Raw genomic sequence first — 10,668 nt, 5'->3', positions numbered from 1 at the left:
ACGCATGTGGCCTGCATGCAATCAGGCAGGGTGGTGGGAGCAGCCTGAGTAGCTGGATGCATGTAAGTCTATGGTAGGTGGGGGCTAGAGGGCCAAGGTTTGGAGATTGTCTGGGTGTGGGTGGGATGGGTGTGTGAGGCAGGGCAAGTGCCTGGTGGCACTTGGAGAAGCTGTTCAGGCACTGAGGCTGCAGCAGCACAGGGGGCGTGGAGGGAAGGAAGCTTCCCCCCCAGTGGGGCAAGAGGATGGGGGGGCTCTTAGAGGGCAGCAGGGAGTGAAGTGGCTGAGCCAGCAGCACAGAGGCTGGTGTCCATGCTTGTAGGGGCAGGACGACCAGGAGATGATGCCCGGGGGGGAAGGGGGAGCATGACCAAGCTACTTGATTCAGTGCTGGAACCCCAGCCTAAGGCAAGGGGATGGGGGGGCAGTGCCACAGGCCTCCCCTCCTCTTCCCTCCCACCCATGCCAGAGCCGGACTCGCTCTGCCACCACCTGCATGAATCGGAGCTGTCATACTCCAGCCCATTTGGGGTGGGGGCAGCTGGAGGCCCCCCCTGGTAGGGTTGGGGGGAGCAGGGGGATGTGGGTTGAGACTGAGGGCCACTAAGGGGGCTGGGGGCTATGAGTTGGTAGTGAAGGGCACTGGTAGTGCCAGGCGGCTGTGGGTTGGGAGTGAGGGGCACCAGCAAGAACAGGGGTTGAGGGTCAGGAGTGAGGGTCAGCAGCAGGGATGAGGGGATGCAGGTTGGGACTGAGGGTCACCAGTATAGCCCATGGGGGTGAGGGACTGTGGGTCAGGAGTGAGGGGCCAGGGGTCTGCAAGTCAGGAGTGAGGGGCAGCAGCAGGGACGGGGGGCTGCAGGTTGGGAGTGAGGGGCACTGGCAGGGCCAGGGTGCTGTGGATTGGGAGTGAGGTGTCCCCCCAACAGGTGTCCTCTTTTTTGAAATTGGAAATATGGTAACCCTAACTAAACTTCCCTTGCTGCAACTTGAGACCATTGCTCCTTGTTCTGTCGTCTGCCAGCACTGAGGAGAGTCTAGCTCCATCCTCCTTGGAACCAGCCTACAGATAGTTAAAGACTGCTACCAAATCCTCCCTCAGTCTTGTCTTCTGCAGATTAATTGGACACCTATACACATGGATCCAGTCATCAGAGCCAGTCACCTCATCATAGAAGGCAATCAGGTTGGTCAGGCATGACTTGCCCTTGGTGAATTAAAGCTGACTGTTCCTGATCACTTTCTTCTCCTCCAAGTGCTTAGAAATTGATTCCTTGAGGACGTGCTCCATGATTTTTCCAGGGACTGAGGTGAGGCTAACTACTCTGCCCTGGATCCTCATTCTTACCTGCATATGACTGCAACATGAGCTGCCCAAAACCAGTGACTGGTAATCCTTGATGGAGAAGGATAATCTCTAAGCCACTCCAAGGGCTCTTAGCATGTGTTTCCCTGCCATAAGTGTGAACACTCCTGTTTTAAGGGCCCTTAACTCATCTTTAAGTTAATATGTAAGAACACCTTAAGCATTCGAAGACCTAATCCCTGGATTTTTTTAAGTAACATGATTTTCTCATGAGACCAATACTCACTTTGTGTCCAGAAGGTGGAGCTGTTGGTTGCTTTCTTTGTATGCAAACTTAAGCTTTGCATCTTGCTGCATTATGGACTGCTCTACTCGACTCAGAAGGTGAGAAATCTGAAACAGAATACTGAGCTTACTATTTTTTCCTCACTTTCATCAAAGTATGTTTTGAACATGAATACATATGAAATTAATAAATATTTTAAAGACATGCTGCTTGAGTTGACAGGCCACAGATTTAATCAACTTGCACATTTTCTATTCAGTTTTTTCTTAAACATTCCTCATAGAGGAAAATACGTGATTTCACAAAACAGGAGTGGCAGCATTGCTCAGACAGAGATCTCTCAGCCAAAAATAACCTGCACTGAAAGCATCTGCTCTTTTTTTGTGTTTGTCAGGGGCAGGGAAATAGGTGACATGTAAGCATGTATAAGAAAGCTTCTGCTGAGGAGCAAGATTAATACCTTTGACCTGCACATAGTACATGTACTGAACAAATAAACAGTATGATTCTTTTACAAAACAGTGGCTGTGTCTACATGAGATGCTGACTGCATAGTAGCCCATGACTACTGCACAATAGTGTCGCATGGCAGAAAGTTTGACGCAAGGCTACTGTACAGTAACATCACAAAAAAGCCATTTGGCAGTGCTACTGTGCAGTAACTCCACTTACTGTGCAGTCATTTAGTATTTGTTTATACAAGTAATAAATGACTGCGCAGTCAGTGTCTCGTGTAGACACAGCTAGCATTGAGAAACATTCTATAGGAGTTCATGTATAAAACCATTTTAGTGACAAAATACTAGAAATAAGCTATTCATGCAAAACATTATCAAGAGTTACAATTCATTCCCATTTGAAAATAAATTCCTTTTATCCTGTTTAATTGGTGACTGCCAAGTATATGTACTGTGAAAGGTAGTTAGCCATACTAGACTGAAGTCTGGCAGAAGGCAGGTTAGAGATGTACATTATAAACTAACTGAATCAGAGATGAATGAGCTTTCATGAGCAAGAGCTCACTTTATCAGGTATATGTAACTTTACTGTTCTGTATCTGATTATTGTGTAACAGGATACAGGATATTGTTGCTGAAAACATAATAGAGCGCTATTGAGGAATAACCTCTAATAGACAATATTGATTATTCTCAACATGTTATGATTAATTAGGCACATCTACACATGCAATTAATGTGCAGAAAGCTTACTGCACAGTAAAAGACTGTCCAGTAAGCTTTCCTTGGGCTTCCCCTGGGAGCACGTCTACATGTGCTCCCTATGTGAGCAGTTCAGCGAAGGGCTACTCCTGCCCTGCTCTGCTCCCATATGGCAGCCAGGGGGAGCTCTAGGCCAGGCCTGGGCTGGCAGGGAACATCAGGGTCAGGCTTGAGCTGGGGGGTGGGGGAGAGCTGTCCTACCTCTGGGGCAGCTGCCTCCCCCCCTGCTGCACCTCTGCCCTGGGAGCTTTTCTGCTGCCCAACCCCTGGTCCAAGATTGGAGTAGTGGCTGGGACATTGTCCCCTTCCCTGGCTCTGACCTCAGGGCACTGTCCCCTGCCCTAGGAAGCTGCCTACTGTCAGGGCCAGCTCTGATCTCAAATCCTGGCTCCAATCTTGGAGCCAGCCCCAGCAGCAGACAGAGCTGCCAGAGGTAAGGGACAGTATCCCAGCCACAGATCCAATCTCGGATCTTGGCTCCAATCTTGGAGCTGGTCCCATCAGCAGGCAGCTTCCTGGGGCAGGTGACAATGTCCCAGTCTTAGAGCCAGGGCCTGCAGCTGCATGCTGCAGGGGCAAGGGACATTGTCCCAGCTGCAATTGGCCAATTGGAGTGGAAGCTGGGAAGCAGGCAGCTGCCTGGGGGAGGGGACAGTTCTCCTGGGGCAGACCAGGAGCAATTTGCTCCTAGTCAGCTATGTAACCACTGAGCATTAGCTAATACACAGTAATCCACTACCTATATTTATACATGATAGAAAACCACACAGACTATTTTCATGCACAGTAGCTGATGTGCATGGTTACACAGTGATGCTTTACGAATAGTAGATTGGTCTACTGCATAGTAAAGTGTCTTGTGTAGACACACCCATTATTTCCAATTCACATATCATGTAGTACTTTGTAGATGATGCCACTGTATAACCAATAAAAAATTCTAGAGATAAGTCTTGAGTTTGTAGGGATATGGCTTTAAAACAACAGCTTACCAAATACTCAACTTCAGAAAAGCAGATTTTAACAGACTCAGATAACTGGTGGGTAGGATACAATTGGACACAACCCTAAGGATAAAAGGACTGCAGGAAAAGTGGTTGCTCCTTAAAGATACAATATTACGGGCACAAAGTATGCTATCCCAATGTGAAGGAAGGCTAAAAAGCATAGCAGTTATCTCAATGTGAAGGAAGCATAGCAGTAACCCTGCTTGGCAAATCCATGCGTTCTTCAATTACTTGAAACTTCAAAATGAACCTTACAAAAATTGGAACCTTGGCCATACTACCAAGGAGGAGAATAAGAGTATCTTTCAGTGTTGTAGAGATAAAATTAAAGGGTGTCAAGGTATATAACTGAGGTTTAGCTAGCAAAGAACATTAAGGCAACAAAAACATTGTATAAATATGCTAGAAGAAAGAGGAAGACAAGGCAAGCATAGGTCCCTACTAAATGGAAAGAGGAAACTAAGAATGAAGAATGCAGAAAAGGCTGAAGTTTTTAAGGCTTTTTTGCTTCAGTCTTCATAAAAAAAAGATCTTGTAGAATGATGATTAGTGTAGGTAGCATCAAAGACAGAGAAGGAGGTGCTCACTCTCAAGAAGGGAAAGAGAAAGTTTACAATTATTTAGATAACCTAATATTTTCAGATCAGCATTGCTGGATGATACTTACCCCAGAGTATTCAAGGAATTGTCTGAGGTAAGTGCAGAGGCATTGGTTATTATCTTTGAAAACTCATGGAAGAAGCTTCTGGAAGACTGCAAATATTGTGCCTATCTTTTCAAAAAGGAAATAAGGAGGATGCAGGGAATTAGAGAATAGGCAGTCTAATTCTGATAACTTGAAAGATATTGGTGCACATCACGAAGGAATCTATTTCTAAACACCTAAGCAACCTGTGACTTGGAGGGGGAGGAGTGGATGTGATATACCTGAGCCTGTGTAAGACTTTTGACACATTCTGACACTCTTAGACCTTAAGAAAATATGGGCTTGATAAAATAGCTGTAAGTTATGTGCATAACTAATTGGGAAATCATATCCAAAGAGAAGTCATCAACAGCTCAATGTCAACATGGAAAGAGATATCAAGTGGGGTTCCCCAGGGATCTGTCCTACATCTTCTACTGTTCAATATCTTCATTCAGCACTGGGAAGACCTCATCTTGAAGCATTATGTCCAGTTTTTGGCACCACACTTCAAGAAAAAATGTGAACAAATTGGCAGGAGACCAAGAGGAGACCAACAAAAAGAAATCAGAAATATTGAGAACATAATATCTGAGGGAAGGTCAAAAGAACTGGGGTTATTTAGTCTAGAAAAGAGATTACAGGGGGCTTTGGTAACAGTCTTCAAATACAAAATGGTTGGTTATCAGAACAATTGTTGTCTGTGCTCAATGGGAACAGGACAAAATGTAAGAGGTTTAAATTGCAATAAGGGAGATTTACGTCAGATATTAGGAAGAAATTTTAACTCAAGGAGTGGTTAAGTATTAAAACATATTCCTATAAAGGCTGTGGAATCTCTATCAATGGACATTTTGGCATGCAACTTAAACAAAAGTTTGTCTGGCATGCTTTATGCAGAGATGATCCAGCCCTGAATAGGGAGATGAAGTAAAAACCTTATGAAGTCCCTTCCATACCTTTTTTCCTATGATTCTATGATAAGGGAAGCCAGAATCCTTTTCCAGTAATGTATTTATTTCTCATGCAAGTACTGGAGAAAGACAGAGGAGGACTCTAACTAGTGGATTTGGGCATTCAGAGATGAAACCACACTTCATTCCCAAAAGCTCTATGTAGCCTTCCCAGAGTCCCTTTCACATAGAGTGAGGAGCTCCTGAACAAGCCCTTGTCCCTCCCACCACTGTATTGGTTCCCTTGGGTACTTCAAAGCCATGTATAAAGCCTGGGGAGAGACCAGGATCCATCCCCAGATGAATGTACTTAATTCCTATCAATTTGCATTCAATCATATTAAGCCATGTTACAGTCTTATTTAATTGACATCCATCATACTTACACATAAATACTGAGAATAAAATGTGGCTCCTCGAAGAAGCTCTGTTCTAGTAGTCAGTATCATAACAATCTTTCCAATTTACTGCTTAAAAATGTATACCTCACTGCCATGTTTCTTCCTCCCTCCCAAAATAGTAAATGATTAGATTCTCTCAGTTGCTTAACCTGTGACATACCTGATTTTATAAATTACTACCACATTTTAATTAAGTGCAGAAAATGCACCTTAAAGGAATCAATATCTTTATTTGTGATATTCAAAAAATACAGAACAGATTGTTTTAAAAGCTGCCAGTAAAATATTAATGGGCTTTTAGACAGCCCTTGGGTGCCAAGCTTTAGATCAGTGCGAATTTTTATGGCATGCAATAGGAATGCTTGCATTCAACTACAGCAGTTTGAAGAGTGACACTGTAATAGGTTATAGAACATAGATTTTCCATGTTTTCAAATTGTAAATGTAACCTACTTGAATCATGGAAAATTTCTTTGTTGAGCATTTTTCTGATCTGGGTTTAAATACAGCTGTTGGAAATGTCTTGGGATCAATTTTCCTTTATGACTAATACACCTACAGTGCTAATGGCTAATTCAATGGGATTATTTAATGTGTTTTACAGAAATGTTAACTTCCCACGTACCACATACCAGATTTACTCAAATCCAGGATGAGGTTCTTTACTGCCCCCCCCCCATTTAACATGAGAAAAAACACTCTTCACCCTGGATTTGAATACAAATGAGGGAGCAGACAGTTGCTGAGGCTCCAACTCCAGCACTGACTCCAGGTGGGGGTCAGGGTCAGAGTTGGATCCACAGCCCCTGCCTGCCCTAACCCACCACCTCTGACCCTCTCTCTACTCCCACTACTGCCTTTGCCCTACCATAGGCCCCAACCCTTACTGCCTCTTGCCCTTCAGCTTCAGCCCAGCTCTGGCCCTGCTCCATACCAGAGCATTGAACATGTAGTTGCTCCAGCCCCAACCCAGCCATGCAGCCAGGGCCAGGACTGGGGCCAGAGTTACCACTGCCAAAACTGCTACTGCATGATGATGCTGGAGCAGAGCCAGAGTTGGGGAGGAGCTGAAGCCAGACAGTAAAGAGTTGTGGGGTGGGGTGGGAAGGTAGGGGAGGGTGAGGTGGTGGCAGGGGTCAGAGGCTGTGGGGAGCACATGTACCAGGTGAGGAGAGCAGGCACTGCAAGGGGGGGAGTGGGACAGGTGGGAGGAAGAGCAAGTAGGGGGGGCAAGTAGTGGAGGGTACAGTGTACAGCACAGGTGGGCACAGGCATAGTGGGAAGCCCAAGTGGTGCAGGCATGCAAGGGGTGGTGCCTGTGCACCCCAGGGGGGCACGTGCTAGAACGCGCAGGCAATTGGGCAGGGGGCAAGTCATGTTGTAGGAGAGTCCAGTGGCCTGATCCCTGCCCTTTGCTCCCTGCCACTGTTTGCCCCACTGCAGCAGTGGGCAGGGGGAGGGGTATGCATTTAAGAAGACCCTCCAATAACAAATTTATAAATTGCCCATGTATAGAATCTAATTATTGGAGGGTCATCTTAAATTCAGCATCCTCATGGATTCAGGTAAATATGGTATAAGTCTAGATTCTGAGTAGCCCCTATCTGGCTATGCTGAGCATAGAAACAAACTATTGCTCCCACCTGCAGGCCTGCTGTCAAGGGGGCACAGACTACAACATGTGGACTCAAGGCTTCCCCGCCTCCATCCTCCCCCATGGAAGGGAACTGGTATGCCAGGATAAGCCACTGGCAAAAGCCAAATGGCTGGTGCAAAATGCAGGGAGAGCATCACTTAAAGCAGAGGTGTCAAAGACATAGGGCCCAGTGCTGCCTGTGGGTCCCAAAGTGATGTGGAGTGCAGCATGTGCAGTGTGCTGGATGGCTCCACACAAAGCCCAGAGCAGTGGAGCTGTTGCTGAGAGCAGCACAGCCCCAGAGTAGCTGTGTGAAGCTCTGGAGATGTGCTGCATGTGACAGGAGATTCAGGGCCGTGCAGCACAGCTCCATGGCAGGGGCTCTGGGGCCATGGGGGTACAACCCTGTGGTGGTTGGGGCAGGACCAAAATGTGAGCCCAGTCTGTGAACAGGCCCACAATATTTACCTGGCCCATGGGACCAGATAAGTTTTACATCCCTGGCCTAGACAAACTTGCCTCTGCATGTCCCTGATGCCCCAATTGGAGCCCTGCTGCCATTTCTAGGATTTCTTATGTAAGGCGTTGAATGACTCAAATCTGAGGTAAGCAGTATTTTAGGGACAGAAAATCAGTCGATTTTGTTCCCTCAGGATTAAGGATATTTTGTTCAGTAGGAACATAGTCCCAATTTCTTACCAACTATTTACATTCGGGACTAATAGTAGAAGCCTGGAACGTTACTAAAGCTAGGGCACTCACTCTCCGCATTTTCAAGGCTCCTAAAAGCAATCATAAAACTATCACCTTTCATTTTCCAGGCTTCTAATACCAGCCCCAAAACTGGCTATTAGCAGCTCTGAAAAATGACAGAGCTAGTCAGTTTTGAAGCTGTTAATACCACAGCAACAAAAACATGGTGCAAGAATGACCAGTGTTTACATTAAGTTTGGAAAAATGCAGGTCAGTGTGTGGCCTTTTTCAGTCCCAAGAATATGAACTTAATTTGAGCATACCGTCCTCAAGACATTGGCAATGCCTCTTTTGGCTGCTTGAAACTCCATTTGTAATGGAAATCCATTTACAATATGGTATCCTCGTTAATGGTGTTGAACTCTCTCACTCATGAAGATCAGTTGATTTAAAACATATAACATACCTGTATTTCTGCCTCTTTGATTTTTGATTCTAAGATCATTTTAGAAGCTTGTTGGTCTTTGCTCAAGCTCTGAAGTCTTTCATATGTAATCTTATGCTCTGCAGAAAGTCGGGCCAAACCAGCATCACACCTGTTTAGATAAATACCAAAAGAACTGATGACAACAGGAGAATACAATGTACAACCCAAGCCTTTTAAAATGATCAGTGCTAAAATGACCATTGCTATAAAGGTGCTGATCTGTCCAGAAAAGCATTTTGGCTCTTTGAGATTTTCATAAATGATTATGTCTCATGGCATGTAGCCAACCATCCCCCTGACTGGTGCACGTTATCATACTCAAATATATTCAACTATCCAAAATATTTAATCTTTGAAATTATTTGGACACAACATGTTTTTGTAGTTATAGAAATCACATTATGAAGGTAAACAATTGAAATACCTTAGTTTATTCCTCACAATACATCAAACATCTGTTAAGATATATGTAATTGGCCATGAGTCTGATGCTCTGTCAGACCCTTTACACAGTTTACTTATTAGATGTAGCTAATACAGTAATTATCAAGGTAATTATCAAAATATGTCATATTTTAAGTTTTCTAGCTTGTGCATGGTTATTTATGCCTACATTCACAAAATAATACCATGTAACTACAGTAACTACTGCAATAAACAAGACAGGGCAAATTCAACAGTCGTTAGTTCTTTTTCAGACAAAATTGTCATCAGATGCATTATTATGATTGGATCACAATAATGAGCATCACCCTCCTTGGTATCCTTTTATATTCAATGTCTGTATGACAGGCAGTGTATTATATGGTATGTATGTATTTTATCCCATGTTTCAAAAAATACTCTTGATTAATTTCATCTACAGTAAGTAGTACAGTAAGTACATTAACTAAATTGTAAAAATATAAGTACAGTATGATTAGGAGTAAGACTTCTCAAAAGTATGACTAATGTGTATTTTCAGGAAAATATGTAATATCCAAAGTTAGATAATCCAATACATTGATTGAGAACAGGGAGCAGCTGAGGTTTTTAAGGACAAAAGGCAGTGTCATCTGACAACAAATGGCAGGTAAACCATTATCCAAATTAGTGACATGTTTAAACCTTTTTGGGTTATTATTTCAGGCACAGCACGTTCATGCCAAGATGCATTTTCATCCTCCAAGTTATAGCAAATATCATTATTACTGTTTAAATCCAAAAGAAAAGTAAAATCTAAAGTGGCAAACAAACAGAATAAAGAGTAGCCACATAACAATGTGTCAGTATTACAATACTAGACAATGCCCATCAAGAATGACAGGGTGGGGAGCGGGTGGGGATGGAGCCCTGTGCCCCACCCCCCATCCGGGCCCACTGCCCCCTTCCCTCCTGCTGCTTGGGGTCTGAGCCCATGCCTCCCCTTTCCACTGCAGTGCCTGGGGGAGGGGAGGAGCAGGCCCAAGCCTGATGCAGGGGAGGACCAGACATGAGGGTGGGAAGAAGCCGGGCCACCACAGCAGGGCAGGGGAGCAGCAGGCCTGGGCTGACCCAGAGGCAGCAGGGAGATGGGAAGAGCGGGTTTGGGGCTGATGCGGAGGAAGGGAAGGGAAGGGAAGGGGAGAGGAATGGGCCTGGACCCGAGGGGGGGAGGAGGCCTGCTCCTCCCCTCCCCCAGCCACTGCTGTGGCGAGCCACATTGGGCCAGGCCCACTGCTCCCCCCACACCACCGCAGCGGGCCTGCTCCCTCCCCTGCATCGGGCCTGCTCCCTCCCCTGCATCGGGCCTGGGCCCACTCCTCCCCTTCCCCCCTGACAGCGACACTGTCACCACTGTGGCACACCCACTCCTTCCCCCCGCCATGTAAGGCCTGCTCCTCCCCCCACTACTGCCAGGTCAGCCCTGCAGACAGCAATGATGGAAGGAGAGAGGGGTGGGCTGAGGCCAGCATCGGTGGCCTCACCGTCCCGCAGCACCCTGACCCCACTCCCCGCTGCGTTGCCACTGCCAT

General features: G+C 45.7%; 1 protein-coding gene across 1 annotated transcript in view; it reads right to left on the bottom strand.

Annotated features, from left to right (window-relative positions):
* FAM81A (family with sequence similarity 81 member A) overlaps positions 1-10,668 on the bottom strand; it is a 54,424-nt gene that overhangs the window by 7,939 nt on the left and 35,817 nt on the right. Inside the window, exons 5-6 of the mRNA XM_019504319.1 lie at positions 8,654-8,783; positions 1,593-1,699 (exon numbers count right to left, since the gene is read on the bottom strand). Of these exons, the coding sequence (XP_019359864.1) occupies positions 1,593-1,699; positions 8,654-8,783 (237 nt within the window). The remainder of the gene's footprint in view (positions 1-1,592; positions 1,700-8,653; positions 8,784-10,668) is intronic.

Source organism: Gavialis gangeticus, unplaced genomic scaffold (genome assembly GCF_001723915.1).
Source record: "Gavialis gangeticus isolate Ggan-Ray unplaced genomic scaffold, GavGan_comp1, whole genome shotgun sequence".
Lineage (NCBI taxonomy): Eukaryota > Metazoa > Chordata > Crocodylia > Gavialidae > Gavialis > Gavialis gangeticus.
Note: the sequence above shows the minus strand (reverse complement) of the source record. Positions and strands in the feature narration are given on the sequence as shown.